At 39.8% G+C, this 20419-nt stretch overlaps 1 protein-coding gene and 1 non-coding gene across 10 annotated transcripts; one reads left to right on the forward strand and one right to left on the reverse strand.

The window, feature by feature from the left end:
* Positions 1–347: 347 nt before the first annotated feature.
* LOC121380124 lies at positions 348–13899 on the reverse strand. 9 transcript variants are annotated; one of them, XR_005958884.1, is made up of 4 exons: positions 3834–4297; positions 2818–2945; positions 748–1412; positions 348–619 (listed from the first exon to the last, which is right to left on the reverse strand). XR_005958884.1 is itself a non-coding variant. In XM_041508900.1 (3 exons), the coding sequence occupies exon 3, from the start codon at positions 1336–1338 to the stop codon at positions 817–819; it is 522 nt and encodes a 173-aa protein (XP_041364834.1). In that variant the 5' UTR covers positions 1339–1412; positions 2818–2945; positions 13880–13897; the 3' UTR covers positions 348–816. The 9 variants fall into 9 exon arrangements, 8 of the variants coding, with proteins under 8 accessions (XP_041364834.1, XP_041364833.1, XP_041364835.1 ...); XM_041508900.1 differs by lacking the exon at positions 3834–4297 and adding an exon at positions 13880–13897 and having other exon boundaries at positions 348–1412; XM_041508899.1 differs by lacking the exon at positions 3834–4297 and adding an exon at positions 6382–6489 and having other exon boundaries at positions 348–1412.
* A 5494-nt stretch (positions 13900–19393) lies between these two features.
* On the forward strand, positions 19394–19464 carry Trnag-gcc. The gene has a single exon. It is a non-coding gene; the product is annotated as a tRNA-Gly (tRNA).
* The last annotated feature ends 955 nt before the right edge of the window (positions 19465–20419 follow it).

Below are 20419 nucleotides of genomic sequence, written 5' to 3' on the forward strand. Positions count from 1 at the left end.
TTTAACCATATGTCCTACGCCATATAACCGTTAATAAAATGTGTTGAGTGCGTCGTTAAATAAACCATTTCCTTCCTGAACTCTGAGTATCTATTAGCCCTATTATCCCATATAAAGTTGTACGACTCCTTTGGTTACCACAGCAGCCAGCCTTAACATACATGCACTTTTCAGGCCAAAGCCTTTTTGTTTTTTCAACAAAAAAAAAAAAACAAAAAAAAAAAAAAGATGAAAAAAAAGCGAAAACTGTAGCCAATACCTTTAGACACTATGTTCTTTATATATGCATGCACATAACATGCATGTATTCTGAAAGGTAAACAATATACAAGAACCAATTTCTGTGATATTTTTGCAATGTATTTAATAAAGATAATAATAATAACTAGCTAATGATAAAGATCAGTATCTATTTTACACAATTGTTTTAACATCAACGCATGGTCCCATATTCCAAAGAGGGTTGTCATTGTCATATAGGGGTAACTGAAGATTCAGAAACAAATGAGTAGGTTGTAATTCAGCAGACGATGAATCACGATATCCCTGCTGATTCTTAGTGTCTTTCAAACTAACATGACGTAATAATAATAATAATAATAATAATAATAATAATAATGACGATGATGATGATGTTGGCGATGATGAAAATGATGATGATAATGATGATGATAATAGTGTACGATATCACAACTATCTTCTTAACATAGTCCTTTAATAAATAAACATGGCCATTTTCGGTGTTCCAATAATAATAATAATAATAATATCACAGCTCGTCCTGTTTATAACCATTTGCTTCTTTCAAATGAATAATTAACATGGTGTTTTTCGGTGCTCTTTCTTGTAAGATGGACTCCGATCATCTCTTTCAGACGCGGGTTTCGAAGAATCTTTACTGTCCGCGGTTCTCCGAGAATCATTACTGCATGTCTCGAACAGGTGAATGTGGTCACTGTTCCCCGTGATATTTTTGCTTCCAAGGTCCGCCTTCACGGCTTCGAGGTAGTACGGAGAGACTAAATTCGGAGCAAAGCGCAGCCGCCTACTAGGCGGAAACGGAACGACTGCGGCCTCAATGTCCTCGCCGCAACAAATACACGGCCGCAGATGGCGTCGTTGTCGTCTGTACAGCACCCCGGAGGCTATCACCAGAGCCACGCCAGCGACGGAGATGATGGTCCCAATGACTTGGACAGCATCGGAGAAACTGTCGTCGCCCACAAGGCCTTTGAAGGCGAAGACGCCGACGACGATCCCCATGTGGAAGCTGACGATGCCAGCAAGAGCCGTGTACGCCCACGTCTCTTCCCGACACTGCTTCCAGCTGACGTGCATATTTGTGAAGTAATTCACGAACGGTGATGATTTGTTGTTCAGTCCACTTACGACTGTTCATTTCTTGATTACACCTACAAAAAAAAAAAAAAAAAAAAAAAAATTACTTCCGAAGAACTTGTAGACTTGTATGACAGATAAAATGCAAACCCACCAGTTAAACAATGGTGGTGTAACAGTTGAAAAAGAGGTTATGCTGATATGCACGTTGTTTCAAAATATTGTTCTGCCCACTTACGACTGTTCATTTCTTGCTTACACAGTGAAATATCTCAAAAACGGACCCTCTGTAAACCGGAATTCCCTCAAAATCGGACGTTTTTTATAGTCCTTTTTTTTAAATATCTGTGCACAAGAGAACCTCCCTAAACTGGATACCTCTTTAAATTGGACTTTTTACTTGGTCTAGAGGGTGTCCGGATTAGAGGAGTTTCATTGTACCTACAAAACTAAAATCACAGTCACATACGAGGACTTATATGATTGATAGAAAGCGAATCCACAAGTTACAAAATGCTGGTATGCACGTTGCTTCCAAATTAATCTTTTTTACTGCTCACTTAAGACAGTCTATTTCTTTGTTATACCTACACAACAAAAATCACAATCACATCCGAAATACTTGTATTGTTGATGGAAAGCAAATCCACCAGTTAGAAAATGGTGATGTATCAGTGAAAAAAAAAGATTATGCTGGTATGCACGGTGTTTCGAAACGAACTTTGTCCCGTTAACTTAGACTGTCAATTGTTTTCTTACACGTAAAAGAATAAAAAATATTTCACTAACGAAGTATTTAAATACTTTATAGAATGCAAATCCACCAGTTAGAAAATGGTGATGCATCAGTTAAAAAGGATTATGCTGGTATGTACGGTGTTTCGAAACGAACTTTGTCCCGTTAACTTAGACTGTCAATTGTGTTCTTACACGTAAAAGAATCACAAATATTTCACTTACGAAGTATTTATATACTTTACAGAATGCAAATCCTCCAGTTAGAAAATGGTGATGCATCAGTTAAAAAGGATTATGCTGGTATGTACGGTGTTTCGAAACGAACTTTGTCCCGTTAACTTAGACTGTCAATTGTGTTCTTACACGTAAAAGAATCACAAATATTTCACTTACGAAGTATTTATATACTTGATAGAAAGCAAATCCTCTAGTTGAAAAAATAAATGCTGATGCAACAGTTAGAACAGGATTATGCTGGTATGCACCTTGTTTCCAAATAGTGTCCTGCCCATTTAAAACTGTCCATTTCTATCTTAGACTTAGAAAAAAAATCGTAATCCTTTGCGAAGTACTGATATGTTTGATAGAAAGTAAATCCTGTGATTGAAAAAAATGGTAATGCTGCAGTTAAATAAAGAATTATGCTGCTAGACACGTTGTTTCCAAACGAACTTTGTTCTGCCGACTTCGGACAGTTCATTTCTTTTGTACACATAAATATTACAATAACTTAGAACGTACTTTTATGTTGGATATAAACTAAATCCATCAGTTGAAAATGGCGATGCAGTAGATAAAATCCCCAGATTATCCTGCTACGCACGTTCCTTCCAAATAAACAGCATATCTGTGACAACGATTTCGTCTCCCTGAACAAAACAAACCATTTGCTTGTTACAGCCATAACAGAATCATTAATAAATAAAAATCCAAGCGACAATTTTTGTGGTTCAATGAATTGCATCTCTCTGCATCACTGCAGGTCGATTCAGGCGTTGCTTACACATGGAAAACAATGTTGTCAGTTAAACAATAAGCATGCAGCTACACAGTTTGTTTCCAATGGAATTGCATCTTTCTGGATGCTGACTGAAATGACGATTCCTTTTTTCCCCCAACCCAGAATCATTTACAAACTTTTAACAGTTTCGTGCAAATGTTTCAGTTACAACTTGACGATGCAGTTAAATAAATTTGCAAAATATTCCTGAGATCCATATTGGTATTCTTTCATTTACTAAAGAAACAGAAAAAGCCAAACTCACTGTTTTTGATGTTTCCTGGTTCTCAAACAGTTAGTTGAGTCACTTTAGAAATCATTACCATTGTCTGTTATATGTATAAGTTAAAAGCTTAACGATTTGCCTACCACTATGATGCCTATACATAACAGAACTACTTCATTATCATACGTACACCAATTTTAACATCGCGTTTGTCTTATGTATACGTATGGGGAAAAAATATGTTCATGCACAATGGGTATTGACGCCGTTATTGGACTAAATGTTTTTCCAATATTTTGTTCAGCGTATGCTGTGAGAATATTCCTGGACAAATTGAGAGCACACACAAATTCCACGCTATGATTACTTATTGATTATAGCGGACCATGCCCTTTAATCTGCAGTGATGTCTTACTATCAACATTTGCTACACCAAACAATAGAGATAGCTCTCCTTTAAATTCTGACAATAGATATTATCTAGGGTTTATTTGTTCATTGTCATAACACTAATTATTTCAAAAGACTAACCAGTACAGACGCCTTGACAGGAGATCTGGCGGAAATCAGAACTCGTGCCCAGGATGGACGTGCCTGAACCGTCAGCGGATATGGGCTCGCTATCTTGAACATGTAGGTTAAAATAGGTAATCTTGCTGTACCACAACACAGTAAAATATATGATGTCAGATTTTAATATTCACAGGATACAAGTCACAGGTCCAAAATCATGTAATCTTTATACCCTACATACAACAGACGTGCTTCTCCTTAGCATGCTCTGTGCGTTTTAGACAGATCATTCAAAGAAATATTTGTCTTGTAATGGAGTTTAGATCCATCATGTTTGCAGAAGAAAAACACACACACAAAAATAAATCCAGTTACGTGTCTACCCTGACTACGAAATCGCTGTGCCCATTTTGTACTTCACTTTTCTGTACACCACCGTGTTTCTAGATTCACCGAACTTACTTCCTTTCCAGCATATTAAACAAAATGGCGTTATACCTGAGTGATCATCACTGCAGTTGTAGAGCTGTTAATCAATATATTTATAATATTATCCGTGGAAACGAACCAAAATCGATAAGCATCACCGTTACTGTATTTTGATTACATTAAACTGACGGCGCCTTTGTTACAGTAGACATGTTGGTAACATGTGGTTTTACTCACGTGACTATGCGTATTAATACTATATATTCCAGCTATTTAATTGGGGTACATTATAGTCGCACCTGACAGGTAATATTGAACCAAACCATAGCAACTTCATTTAGCTATATTGGACATTTTGTTGTAAACGTCGTTGAAGGAAGAGTGTGTGTGTATGTGAGTGTGTATGTGTGTGTGTGTGTGTGTGTGTGTGTGTGCGTGTGTGTGTGTGAGTGTGTGAGTGTGTGTGTGTGTGTATGGGTGTGTATGCGAGTGTATGTGTATGTGTGTGTGAGTGTGTGTGTATATGTGTGAGTGTGTGTATGTGTGAGTGTGAGTGTATGTGTGAGTGTAGGTGTATGTGTATGTGTGAGTGTGTGTGTGTGTGTGTGAGTGAGTGTGTATGTGTGTGTGTGTATGTGTATGTGTGTGTGTGTATGTGTGTGTATATATGTGTATGTGTGTGAGTGCATGTGTGTGCCAGTGTGTGTGTGTGTGTGTGTGAGGGTATGTGTGTGTGTATGTGTGTGTGAGTGTGTGAGTGTATGTGTGAGTGTGTATGTGTGAGTGTGTATGAGTTTGAGTGTGTGTGTGTGTGTGAGAGTGTATGTGTGTATGTGTGAGTGTGTATGTATGTGAGTGTATGTGCGTGTGTGAGTGTGTATGTGTGAATGTGAATGTGTGTGAGTGCATGTGTGTGTGTATGTGTGTGTGTGAGTGAGTGTGTGTATGTGTGTGTGTATGTGAGTGTGTATGTGTGAGTGTGTGTGTGTGTGTGTGTGTGTGTGTGTGAGTGTATGTGTGTGTGTATGTGTGTGTGTAAGTGTGTGTGTGTGTGTGTGCGTGTGTGTGAGTGTATGTGTGTGTATGTGTGAGTGTGTGTGTGTGTATGTGTGAGTGTGTGTGTGTGTGTGTGTGTGAGTGTGTATGTGTGTATGTATATATATATATATATATATATATATATATATATATAGAGAGAGAGAGAGAGAGAGAGAGAGAGAGAGAGAGAGAGAGAGAGAGAGAGAGAGAGAGAGAGAGAGAGAGAGAGAGAAACGGACAGACGGACAGACAAACAGAAGGCAAACAGACAGCCAAACAGGCAGTCAGGTAGTCATGAAGGCACAGAGAGAGAGAGAGAGAGAGAGAGAGAGAGAGAGAGAAGAGAGAGAGAGAGAGAGAGAGAGAGAGAGAGAGAGAGAGAGAGAAACAGAGACAGAGAGAGACAGAGACAGACAAACAGAGACAGAGAGAGACAGAGAAGAAATGAAATTATTTCAATTTATACGAAGGGAGAGAGAGAGTAAAGTAAAGTTTGTTTTATTTAACGACGCCACTAGAGCACATTGATTTTTTATCTTATCATCGGCTATTGGACGTCAAACATATGGTCATTCTGACACTGTTTTTTTAGAGGAAACCCGCTGTCGCCACATAGGCTACTCTTTTTACGACAGGCAGCAAGGGATCTTTTATTTGCGCTTCCCACAGGCAGGATAGCACAAACCATGGCCTTTGTTGAACCAGTTATGGATCACTGGTCGGTGCAAGTGGTTTACTCCTACCCATTGAGCCTTGTGGAGCACTCACTCAGGGTTTGGAGTCGGTATTTGGATTAAAAATCCCATGCCTCGACTGGGATCCGAACCCAGTACCTACCAGCCTGTAGACCGATGGCCTGCCACGACGCCACCGAGGCCGGTAGGAGAGAGAGAGAGAGAGAGAGAGAGAGAGAGAGAGAGAGAGAGAGAGAGAGAGAGAGAGAGAGAGAGAGAGAGACGGATAGACAGACAGACAGAAGGCAAACAGACAGGCAGGTAGTCATGAAGGCACAGAGAGAGCATATAGATAGTGATACAAAATGTCTCGAGCAATCTTTTTCACAGAAAACACATATATCATTGGTTTTGATATAAGATACCAGTTGTGGATATCTGATCCAGACGGCGACATTAAGCAATGGGTTCACCAATACTGGGGACCGATCCTACGACCTTCATCTGAGCTATATCTCACTTCTCGATAAGGACTGTAACAGAAACCGAAAATACGTATATCTCGAGGCATATATATATTATATATATATATATATATATATATATATATATATATATATATATCTATATATATATATACTCTTCAAAAGAAGAAACGCAAAACCACATTGTCGTAACATTTGGAGAATTGATTTAATTATTGAATGGTGAGTCCGATAATACCAAATGTGCAGGATTGTTCACAATTCACTCTAGTCCATTGTGAGTAAGTGGTAGGACACACCACCAAGGTCAAGGTCATCTGGAGTCAATACCGGTGTGGCCTCCGCGTGTGTTGACAATGCCTGGCACCGCCTGCCCATTGAAGCAAACCAGAGTACGGATGACGTCCCGGGGGAATGGTGGCCCACTCGGCCTGCAAGGCTGCTGCCAGCTCGGGAAGGGTCTGGGGCTGTGGTTGTCGCTGTCGGAGGCGTCGGTCCAAACTCATCCCATAGATGCTCAATTGGGTTCAAATCCGGTGATGTCGATGGCCAAGGAAGGACATAATTGTTGTTGTTCTGTAGGAAAGCCGTTGTGAGACGTGCTGTGTGAGGCCTGGCGTTGTTCATGTTGGAACACTGCGTTGGCGTTGGCCATAACTGGAACGATGTGTGGCCGGAGGATCTGGTCAATGTAGCCCTGTGCATTCAGGTTGCCCTGCACGTGGACCAGGTCAATTCTGCCAGTGTGTGAGATGGCTGCCCACACCATGACACTACCCCCGCCGAATCTGTCCACCTTCCTGCACGCAGTTTGCTGCATAACGTTCACCACGACGCCTATACACGCGACATCTTCCATCATGACGTCGGAGCAGAAATCGGGACTCGTCACTGAACCACACCTGTCTCCATCGCAGTTGAGGCCATTGTCGATGAATCTGGCACCACTGAGTCGGAGTCGACGGTGTTGTGGTGTTAAGATGACACCTCGAACTGGACGTCTGGCACGAATTCCTACCTCACGTAGGCGGTTCCGTACGGTCTGGTCGGATATCCTGCGCAAACCTGGTATTGCTGTGGCTGTGGAGGTGGCAGTAGTCAATCGTTCCCGAAGGTGGCGTACCCGGATGTAGCGGTCCTGCCCGGGGGTATGTGACCCGTGGTCGACCGGATCTAGGGAGGTCACGTGTTGATCCAAACGGTCCCACAGTCTGGAGATGGTGCTTGGGGACACATGGAATGCCCCTGGCAACGGCCGTTCTGGATTCGCCTGCGTCTAGTCGGCCGATGGCATTGTTTCTCTGCGGTTCACTGAGACGTGGCATGTCCTGGATTGTCAACTGTCGGCCAGATACAGAGGCCAGGCAAGCGAACACCCTGCACTTTTATACTGTCGGTGTTCATGTTGCACGTGCAGACAACGCACGTACAGTGGTGACATGGTTTGCACGTGGCTGCGTTTTTGCGAATATTGACATTTTGGAACTTTATTGTACAGTAGCTGCGTTTTATCGAATGTAACCGTGGGAATGTGTTTGGGACATGCAATGACCTTATATTCACAAAGCATGAACCGGTAGGAAACATAAAATCGGAGTTATAACCCATTTGTACCCTTTTGCGTTTCTTTTTTTGAAGAGTATATATATATATATATATATCTATATATATCTACATATATATCTATATATTTATATTTATATCTATATCTATATCTATATCTATATCTATATCTATATCTATCTATATATATATATATATCTATCTATATCTATATCTATATATATATCATATCATATCATATCATTTTAGGATGATCTGTCCCCTGCCAGCTACCGGCCGTGGTTTGGGCTGCTTGTGCTCTCTTGCACTTGCCAAGCGCGGGCGGTCCCCTCTCCCACGCAACCCCTTTTACTGTCCTGGGCCCCGTTCCACGAAGCGATCTTAGCACTAAGATCACCTTAGTGCATAAGGTAGCTATGCACTTAAGGTGATCTTAAGACTAAGATCGCTTTGTGGAACGGGGACCTGGACGAAGGAGCCGGCGTAAGTCAACACCTGCGCCCACGAAAGGCGTGCGCTACAACATCTTGCTCTGAACGTGCATGATAAACCCTATGACCTGATCTGACCTGATGGTCTGTCTACAGTCAAGTAATATCTCGACAGAAAAAGTGTCTATGTATTGTACTTGTTCTAAATTTGGGGCGGGTCGGTGGAGCGCTCGCTCAAGGTCTTGCGTCGAAGGGTCGATTCACTCTAGTCGACCCATACTCCGATTGGTTTTTCCCCGTCCCAACAATTGCACCACGACTGGGTGTATCAAAGGCCGTGGTATGTGCTGTCCTGTCTGTTGGAGAATGAATATAAACAAACCATTACTGCTAATACACAAATGTAGCATGTTTCCTCTATGTCAGAATTAACAATGTAAACAGCTGGGGCAAGTTCAGTTTACCGCTCGTCGCTAACGTCCACTAGACTGGATTTTACGCTACACAGTAAATCGAATTACCACTTCGGGAACCAATGAAAATAGTTCGCAAACGTTAGCAAAAAAAATGGCAGGCTGAACTTGGGGCTTATGTTTCATAAATCAATGTGTCGTTAAACACAACAAACTTTAAAAAAAAAATCTTAATTTCTTAGATGGCATTATAGTGGGTGTCTTTCTTCTTCTTTTTTGTTCTTAATTTCTTAGATGGCATTATAGTGGGTGTCTTTCTTCTTCTTTTTTGTCAAATATAATATTAGATTTTATATTTAGAGAACAGTCACCTTATCTGAAAGCGACATTTCTGAGTTTGCTGCATTGTAAGATGTTTCCGACTAATAAAATATTTCTACGATTAAACTTACATATTAAATATATTTTCTGATTTAGAATATCAGTGTTTGTATATTCAATGTGTTTCTGGTCGTCTTAATATCTGTAAGAAGCCCAAACTGGATTTTGTCTTCAAATAATTTCGTAGGTACGAACAAAATATAATTTTGGAAATAAAATGAAATTTAACCTAGTACACATATTACAACAATCAGAAACACGTTTATGATACAACCACTAATATTTTATGCAGAAAAATATATTTGAAATGTAATTGCAATCGTTAAAAAGTCTCTGTTAGTGGATAACATCTTAAAAAGTGCAACAAACTCAGGAATGTCCCTTTAATATATACGGAAAATCAAAATAAACGCAAATGAGGGTTATGGTTAGCTTGTAGTTACAATATGTTCACTTGATAACAAACGCTCAATTCTGTAAAAAAAAGAAGAAGATATAATGAACGATATATCAACCTGCAAATTCCCTGAACCTCAATATGTGTTACTCTCTTCTGAAAACTTTTTTTTTTCCAAACGTCCCCACTCCCAGTCCCAGAAATACAAGCACACAGCCCATGCAGGGGGGGGGGGGGGGGGGTATAGGGGCGTGCGCAGGAAATTTTGCAGGGGGGGGGGGGGGTCGACGTGTCTGGCGAAGCCCGACACCGCGAGCGCCGCATGCGCGAAGCCCGTGGCGGGGGGTCTGTGGGTCCTTCCCCCAGAAAAAATGAAAAATTTACCCCTTCAAAAATTATTATTATTTATTTATTTATTTATCTTTGAAAACGTTACGATCAGGTACACGGGTCTGGGCCCATATTTTCGAAGCTATCTTAGCCTACAAAATCGTGAAATTATCGTAAGCTACGACGGTTTTACGATTTCGTAGCGCTAAGATGGCTTCGAAAATAGGGCCCCAGGTTGGCTTGTAAGCATATGGCCCATCCACAGCAACACGTTACCTTGAGACCTTGCAAATTTGCATGCCATTATTAACCGGGTTAATAAAGTAAATTATCACATGGGTTTATGACATGGATATCATGGGTAAGTTATAGGATATATATATATGAACTAAATTTGAACTAAGTACAGAATAGATTGGGAAAAACGTACTCACATTCATTCTTTCATAAAAACACGAAATTTTATGTTACAGCGGAAAATGATGTCCGATTATGTTTTGTTGTTCAGCATATGCATTTTATACAAGTAACTGATATAAAATATTTACTATTTTATACAAGTAAAATTCCAACTGTCACAAAACGCCAATTTAAAAAAGTGTTTGTTTTATGAGTATAATCCCTTCCCTGGACGGAGGAGCCGGCGAAAGTCGACACCTGTGCCCATGGCAGGCGTGTGCTACAACAGCTTGTTCTGAATGTGCACGCTAAAACCCATGACATGACAATGTCACGACATATCAGTTTAACATTGATTTTTGCCCCCTTTTCTTTTCACACATGGTTGTTCCATTAGCTGTACAACACGCAACAGCCGATATTAATTGTGTTATGTATACTGGGGTGTCATGGAATACTTTGTCAGTTGCCTAGCGGGGTATATGAAAGACATATTACGGATGACAGGTGAGTGATATAGCGCCCAGGTAATCGATATGTTAATCTAGAACGCACGACACTTAAGCTAATCATTTTTATTCTCCAGCCATCAATCATTTAGAAGCCGTTCTGTGTTCGACAGTATGTGTGTTATATTGAAGCTGTCATGCTAAAACGGCATTATATAGATTGTAGTTAAAACTCTGGTAACAATCCCTTTTGGGATGGGGTGGAGGTGGGGAGTGGATAAAATATAAATAAAAGTGAATATTGGGCCTTCCTAAATATTACCGCAATAGGTGGGCTATTTCTCGTCCCACCCAGTTCATCACGACTGTTATATCGAAGGCCGTGGTATGTGCTATCATGTCTGTGATTTGTGGTGCATATAAAAGATCTCATCGCGGGACGTAGTCCAGTGTGGGTTTTTGCTCCAGAATTCAATGTCCTTGCACAACAATGATCGTACTTGGACTACACTGCTTCATGGAGCGGGACGTAATCCAGTGGTAAAGCGCTCGGGTGATGCGCGGTCGGTCTGAACTCGATCCCCGTCGGTTGGCCCATTGGGATATTTCTCGTTCCAGCCAGTGCACCACGACTGGTATATCAACGGTCGTGGCATGTGCTATCCTTTCTGTGGGATGGTGCATATAAAAGATCCCTTGCTACTAATGGGAAAATGTAGCGGGTGTCTAAGGCTAAACGTTAAAATGACCAAATGTTTGACATCCAGTAGTCGATGATTAATAAATAAGTGCTCTAGTGATGTCGTTAAACAATACAAATTTTAACTTTTTCCTAAACATCAAAGGCTAGGTATAAAACTAGTCCCTTAAAGGTGCATTATCTTAAATGCTTTAGACAGATCTATTTCGCCATTTTCAGATACATGCAACATGTTTCGCCATTTCAAGATTTATTTATGAAAAACATCTACGAATTAATCAATTGCACAAGAACGAAAAGGTTGTTTTGTTTAACGACACCACTAGAGTACATTGATTTATAATCATCGGCTATTGGATGTCAAACATTTGATAATTTCGACATAGTCCTAGAGAGGAAACCCGCCACATTTTTCTGTTATTAGCAAAGGATCTTCAATATGCATCATCCCACAGACAGGATAACACATACCACAGCCTTTGATATACCAGTCGTGGTGCACTGGCTGAAACGACAAATAGCCCAATTGGCTCACCGACGGGGATCGATCCTAGACTGACACCACACGAACATGAAAATATGATGCGCACCAGCCTTCTCAATAGCTACCAATGTCTAAAAATAGAAACTACAATCAAATGTCTACGCCACACAAGAAGGGTCTATGGGAATAGCCTATGATGTCCAAACAAAGAGTCAGTTTTATGAAGGTCGCGTGTTTGAAGGTCACAATGATACAATAAAATACAAAAACCTATAATTATAGTTCATTAAGAATCATACTTGCTTAGGTTTACATACATATATGGTATACATATTCCACGACTGCAGATTTGTAAACTTTAAAATTAAAATATTTCAACAACAAAAAATATGACATCACAGGTTATTACTTTATAATTAGACCCTTCATATTCACCAGAACGTGTATACGTCGTGAGTTATTCGTGAAAATTCACAATTCGCGGAAATATGTTTGTTTTTTTTTACAAATTTCGATTTGTGTTAATATATTTCGCTTATCTGATCAAAACACGTAACGCCATGACATATTTATAAATGCTTTTGCAGAAAAGTTTCATAAAAATCGTATTCGAAAAGAAACCACCATGAAATTACCGCCTCCCATCCCCTCTGTATCCCCCTCTGTACCCCCCTCTCTCTCTCTCTCTCTCACTCTCTCTCTCTCTCTCTCTCTCTCTCTCTCTCTCTCTCTCTCTCTCTCTCTCTCTCTCTCTCTCTCTCTCTCTCTCTCTCTCTCTCTCTTTCTCTTTCTCACCGGCCTCGGTGGCGTCGTGGCAGGCCATCGGTCTACAGGCTGGTAGGTACTGGGTTCGGATCCCAGTCGAGGCATGGGATTTTTAATCCAGATACCGACTCCAAACCCTGAGTGAGTGCTCCGCAAGGCTCATTGGGTAGGTGTAAACCACTTGCACCGACCAGTGATCCATAACTGGTTCAACAAAGGCCATGGTTTGTGCTATCCTGCCTGTGGGAAGCGCAAATAAAAGATCCCTTGCTGCCAATCGGAAGAGTAGCCCATGTAGTGGCGACAGCGGTTTTCCTCTCAAAATCTGTGTGGTCCTTAACCATATGTCTGACGCCATATAACCGTAAATAAAATGTGTTGAGTGCGTCGTTAAATAAAAACATTTCTTTCTTTCTCTCTTTCTCTCTCTCTCTCTCTCTCTCTCTCTCTCTCTCTCTCTCTCTCTCTCTCTCTCTCTCTCTCTCTCTCTCTCTCTCTCTCTCTCTCTATCTATATATCTCTCTTTCTGTAGTATAATATTCCACCGTACAATTGCGAACGAAACCCGTAGAAAAAGCTTGATTAATATATTTGAGAGGAAAGTATAGAAGAAACAAAGATTCAGGCAGGCAAGCAGTCAGAGAGACAGTCAGTCAGTCATACAATGCGTCAGTCAATCAGTAAGTCAAACAGTCAGTTATCAGACAGTCCATTTAGTCAGTCAGTCAGTCAGTTAGTCGGTCAGTCAGGTCAGTCAGTCAGTCAGTCAGTCAATCAGCCAGTCAGTAAGTCAGGTAATTAGTCCATCACTTGGTCATTTAGTCACTCAGTATGCCAGTCAATCAGTCAGCCAGCTAACCATTCAGTCAGCCCATCAGTCAGGTCAAGTCAGATCAGTCAGTTAGTCAGCCATTCAGTTCATCCGTTCGTCCGTGTTAAACAGCCAGTCAGTCAGTCAGTCAGTCAGCTAGCCAACCAGTCAGTCGGTCGGTCGGTCAGCAAGTCAGCCAGATAGCCAGTCCACCAGTCACAATCAGGTGAGTCAGTCAGCTAGCTAGCCAGTCAGTCAATGACTAAGTCAATACCACCATTAATAACTGACATTTTAAATATTAATACAACTTACCTTTCATAGGTAGAACAAATAACCCTTAGGTTAATGTAGAACTTTGGTAATCAAACTATATAATAAAATACCGAGTTATTTCAGGCTCCCAAATACCATTCCAGTCGAACGTGCATCATTAATCCAGCTGTTACCCGCGCAGCTGGAAAAAAAAAGATAATCGCTAATTTCAGCTCGAAGACCGTTTTAACGATATAGTTTATTTGCGGGGTTTTTGTCAGCATTCCCGGTGAGCCACGCCAGGTCCGATAGGAATCGCCGTAAAGGACCACAAAGAAATCGATACCATAGTAATAAAGTTTATGAGAAAGAAAATGCTTTTATTGATGTTTGTTGTGACATCTAGCCAAATTAATGTGGACATTGATAGTTTGGCGGAATTCCAAATGGTTTCCAGCCAGTGCACCATGACTGGTATATCAAAGGTTGTGGTATGTGCTGTCCTGTCTATGGGATGGTGCATATATAAGATCCCTTGCTGCTAATCGAAAAGAGTAGCCCATGACGTGGCGACAGCGGGTTTCCCCCCTCAATATTTGTGTGGTCTTTAACCATATGTCCGACGCCATATAACCGTAAATAAAATGTGTTGAGTGTGCGTCGTTAAATAAAACATTTCCTTCCTTCCAAATTGTTTATTTGTTGTTGTTGTTATTGTTATTGTTGTTGTTTTTATTGTTGTTATTATTGTTGTTGTTCTTCGTAGTAGTAGTATACAGTAGTAGTAGTAGTAGTAGTAGTAGTAGTAGTAGTAGTAGTAGTAGTAGTAGTAGTAGTAGTAGTAGTAATAATAGAGTAGTGATAGTACTGAGTGTAGTAGTAGTAGTAGTAGTAGTAGTAGTAGTAGTGATATAGTAGTAGTAGTAGTAGTAGTAGTAGTAATAAAATAGTGATAGTACTGGTAGTAGTAGTAGTAGTAATAATAATAGAATAGTGATAGTACTGGTAGTAGTAGTAATAGTAGTAGTAGTAGTAGTAGTAGTAGTAGTAGTAGTAGTAATAGTAGTAGTAGTAGTAGTAATAATAGTAGTAGTAGTGATAGTAGTAGTAGTAGTAGTAGTAGTAGTAATAATAATAGAGTAGTGATAGTACTGATAGTAGTAGTAGTAGTAGTAGTAGAGATAGTAGTAGTAGTAGTATTAGTAGTAGTAGTAGTAGTAATAGTAGTAGTAGTGATAGTAGTGATAGTAGTAGTAGTAGTAGTAGTAGAGATAGTAGTAGTAGTAGTATTAGTAGTAGTAGTAGTAGTAATAGTAGTAGTAGTAGTAGTAGTGATAGTGTAGTAGTAGTAGTAGTAATAGTAGTAGTAGTAGTAGTAGTAGTAGTAGTAGTAATAGTAGTAGTAGTAGTAGTAGTGATAGTAGTAGTAGTAGTAGTAGTAGTAGTAGTAGTAGTAGTAGTAGTAGTAGTAGTAGTAGTAGTAGTAGTAGTAGTAGTAGTAGTAGTAGTATTCCCCTACTAATCCAATCAAAGTGCAATATCGATGTTGCCTCCGTCCTTCTTTCGATCTGTGCGTCCGTCCGTTTGACTGTCTGTCTGACTATCCCACACAGAGTTTTTTGGACTCTTTTCGCAATGCCTTAAAGGCGCAGACCCTAGTTTTAGCCTGTGGAAATGGACACTAAGTTTAGTTAAAGGCACAGACCCTAGTTTCAGCCTGTGGAAATGGACACTAAGTTTAGTTAATCTACAAACCTGCAAAACATTTGGATACGTTTATAACAGAGAAAAACTGAAGTGTGTGATGTTTAAACCTGCAAATATCGTTTAAAAATAAACTAGAGCCTGTCTCGATAATTATTACTACTCAGACGAACGTGCTTTTTTAGAATTATGAAAATGCATTTAGAGTCATTACAAAAACGTGGATGACCAGAACCACTTCAGGTAAACGAAAATCTATTCTAAATAATAAAATGTAAGTATTCCTAATATAATTTATTAAAAATGGCTTTAATGGTGAAAAATATGTCGTAGTGTTTGAAAAACTAGAGTCTGCCCCTTTAAGATATCGAGCTTGATTTGTTTGTACAGTGTTATTAACTTTCATGATAATTTAACCATTCTTGACGTAGGAATTGTTTTAAGGGACATAATTCTGTCACAAATGTAATTTATCCTCGTTTGACAGAGTTGTGGCCCATGAAGAGGAAAGATTATTTGGTGAACGAAATGTGATAGAATCGTTTCGATTCCACCCTAAACTCTTTACACTGTGCTTTGAACTTAATTTTATATTGTTTTATATTACTATTGCTTTAGCAGTGGTAACTGAGTTAAGCGTTAAATATTGTTGGGGTGCAAATATGTAAAGCAGATGGGTTTTTTATCATTGCAAAATGAATACCTAGTATGTTAAATTAAAATGAAGTTGAACAAAATTAGGTGCTTGTTCAAACGTTCTTTAATAATTTTACACCCCTCGGAATAAATTGGCGGGGATGAACAGGCGTGGTCGTACCCTTTAAAACGAAAGTATAACATACAAGATTATTTATTCCCTGTAAACGTTCCACATTTGGAACAGCTTGAACACAGTGACAAAAACAAAATGTTTTATATGAATACATTTGTCATTGGTAGCGTGGCCGTAGCTAGGATCTTTTTCTTTTTCTTTTTCCGATTTTTTTTTTTTTGGGGGGGGGGGGGGGGGGGGGAGGCAAATTAATTCTTGGAACGAACATACATGGGAGGCGCAAAACACTAAGGGATCTGAGGGCATGTTTCCCCAGGAGATTTTGAAATCTAGGTGCTTTGAAATAGCATTCTGCAACCTTTCAGGGAGGTTACATACTTAATTAAAAGGTCAATATCAAAAACCACTAAGTTTCTATTATTTTTACCTGATTTCTTTTGGGGGGTACAACTGCCCCCCCCCCCCCCCCCCCCCCCCCCGTCCCCTTGACCCCCGCTAATTACGGCCATGAGCAGCACAATACACCAAATTCAAAGTTCGAGGTGAACACAACGTTTCATTCCACAATAACGGTTAGTAGACTAAAGCTGCATTCTAACCGCACGCGTACGGCGCGGTAGATTGATGTCGCCAAGCGCGCGACCGGCCTCGGTGGCGTCGTGCTTAGGCCATCGGTCTACAGGCTGGTAGGTACTGGGTTCGGATCCCAGTCGAGGCATGGGATTTTTAATCCAGATACTGACTCCAAACCCTGAGTGAGTGCTCCGCAAGGCTCAATGGGTAGGTGTAAACCACTTGCACCGACCAGTGATCCATAGCTGGTTCAACAAAGGCCATGGTTTGTGCTATCCTGCCTGTGGCAAGCGCAAATAAAAGATCGCTTGCTGCTAATCGGAAAGAGTAGCCCATGTAGTGGCGACAGCGGGTTTCCTCTCAAAATCTGTGTAGTTTTTAACCATATATCTAACGCCTTATAACCGTAAATCAAATGTGTTGAGTGCGTCGTTAAATAAAACATTTCTTTCTCTTTTTTTCGAGCGCGCGATAAAATACCGATAGGAATTGTTTGGTTTTTTTTGTCGCGCGACACTAGCAACAAACATATATTAACTAATCAAACTAGTATTACTTGGCAGTTTCAACTGTTGATAACAATTTTAAAAAGAAGACTGTCGTTATGGTTGCGTCTGGTTAGGATATAAATATTATCGCGTCCCTCGACTCGCTCGAGTCGCACGCGTCAGGTTAGGATACAGCTTAACGCTAATACAGTCCTATTATTGGTGACTGTATAAATACGATAGTGTTTGTTGTCATAAATTTGAATGTTACTTCAACTTACCAGTAAATTCCTTCGATTTAATTTGAATTAGTGCCAATGTATCAACTAGTAATATGCTTGAAATATCTGCGGGGTCCTACTGAAAATAAAATGACAATTTTTGTGCGAAACTAGAGTAGTCAAAAACACTTCCAGACATGTCTGAAAGGAGAAGTGTAACCTCCATTTTGTCTGATTTACTTTTAAAGGCGCAGACCTTAGTTTCAGTCCGTGAAAATGGACAATACGTTCGCCTGTAACAGATTTAGATAACGTTACAACAGAGTGCAACATGAGTCTGTGACGTTCAACTGAAACGGCGAAGCACCCTTAAAAATAGACTAAAACTCGACCCCATAACGGTTACTTCTTAGACGGTTACTACTTATAAAAATATGAAAAATGCATTTTCTGGTATTAGAAATATCAGGATGGCCAAAAACACTTCGACTGTACGAAAATTGATAATATAAATAATAAAATATAAGTAATGTTTCATTTCAGTGATCATAAACTGTTCTAATAGTAAAAAAAAAAAAATACCTTAAAAACTAGTCTGTTTCTTTAAGTGTGAGGGCGTACGTGGGAGTATTTATGTTAATGGGAGGCTCGGATCCAAGATTTATTTAATAGAGGGGCCCAAAACCCTTTGTAGTTTTTGAAAATAGAATTTAAAGGTCATTGACAGGTGGACGGGATAACTTTGCATTTTTGTGTATTCTGTAATACAATCTAATTAAAATTAGCACCACTAGTTAATTACTATGACCTGTGGATCTAACAGCAGCCCGTTGGAGCTCATGTCCAGTTGACCTTTCATTCGACCAATTAAAACCTTACTTGCAAAATCATGCCAGTGATTTGAAAAAGAAATTGAAAATATTCGGGATTATGCCGAGGGTATACGAAATGATTCGGGTGAATTACGAACTATACCGGAAACTAATTTCAATATAAAATTTTAGAACTAACCACTAACCAACTAACAACTAACCCACTGTCCTGGACAGACAGCCCAGATAGCTGAGGTGTGTGTCCAGGACAGCGTTCTTGAACCTTAATTGGATATAAGCACGAAAATAAGTTGAAATCGAAGTCAATCATTATAAAATTCGTTTCAAGACGAAAATAAATTCCGTGATGGTATACTAGTATACAATCCAGAGTTTATTACTGCACTTTCCCCCCTGTTTTTTTAATGTTGAAATAAACCAACAAGTTCGCCTATTGCATAAATAGTCTCGCCCGATATTTTTAGAATAACGCTATAAAAGGCGAAGTGTAATTGGTCGATATTTAAATTGTTATTTATAGATGAAATGTCACCTGGACATGGGAGTCCATACAATGCTGTTAGATCTACTGGTAGATCAGTCGAACTAATTTTAATCAGATTGCCGTACCGATACCGAGGTAAATCGTCCCCCAAATAACCGATATCGATACCGAACCTCAAACTTCAATACCGCCCAGCTCTAGCTCTACCAAAAATGGGAGGGGGGGGGGGGGGGGGGGTGGAGGGGGGGGGGGGGGGAGGGGGGGAGGGGGGGGGGCTTGGGTCCCCGCCTGAATGGTGTATAACATGTTGACTGAAACGCTGTGTGTATCAGTTTAGGCCACATAGTATGTTACTATTTTCGACTGTAGGGTTTTATTTGGTGGTATACGCCTTACAGGAAATACAGTAATTTAGAACAGTCATATATGATTAATTGCTTGAGCGATTAATACTAAACTTATGGTTGACAAGATAAAACAGAAAAAGTTAAGATGTGAAGCATCGGTGGTCTAGTGGTAGAATACTCGCCTGCCACGCGGGTGACCCGGGTTCAATTCCCGGTCGATGCACATTTTTATTTTTAAAACTTTTGAAAATAATAAAAAATAAAACAACTGCGTAAATATTATTTGTTTTCTTTAACGACGCTACTAGAACACGTTGATTAATTAATCATCAGCTTTTGGATGTCAAACATTTGGTAATTCTGACTCGTGGTCAAATCAGAAGAAATCTACATTTTTTCATTAGCAGCAATGGATCTTGTATATGCTCTTTCCCACAGACAGGAAATCACATACCACGGCCTTTGACCATTTATGGTGCATTCGTTGGAACGAGAAAAAACCCAATCAGTTGAATGGATCCACAGAGGTGGTTCGATCCTGCGACGCAAGCACCTCAAGCGAGCACTCAACCGACTGAGCTAAATCCCACTGAAAACTCGTGAAAGAAAATGCTTTTACACCCCAACAATATCACGAGATACATTTTATTTTTAATATCGAGTTAATCAAAGGTGCAAACGTGCTATACTTTTATTCAACACTATATTTTTATTCAACGAATAACGACAGCCCAAACAGCAGATATGTGTCCAGAACAGCGTGGTTGAACCTTAATTGAATAGAAACACGAAAATAATTTTAACCCCAACCCACCTTTAAACCCCCCCCAAAGGCCCCCCCCCCTCAAAAAAAAAACAAAAAAAAACCAACAAAAAAAAACAACAACAACAAACAAACAAAAAATCAAAAAACAAACAAACAACAAAACCCTCCACAAAAAAACCTAAAAATTGTTTTAATAATGAATAAAATACCACATACCTGATGCGCTAGAAATGAACAAGAACAACAAAACTGATCATTTGTTATAGTTTTATTTTACTGTATCAAATATATTGCATTGTTCGGTGCACAGAGAGGATTCCGACCGAGATGTGGACAGACACGTACAGTTTGTATGATATATCACTTTATAATGAGATGACGGGTATACACGATATGCTAGTACACTTAGTAC

This window comes from Gigantopelta aegis, chromosome 8 (assembly GCF_016097555.1).
Source record: "Gigantopelta aegis isolate Gae_Host chromosome 8, Gae_host_genome, whole genome shotgun sequence".
NCBI classification, from domain to species: Eukaryota; Metazoa; Mollusca; class Gastropoda; order Neomphalida; family Peltospiridae; genus Gigantopelta; species Gigantopelta aegis.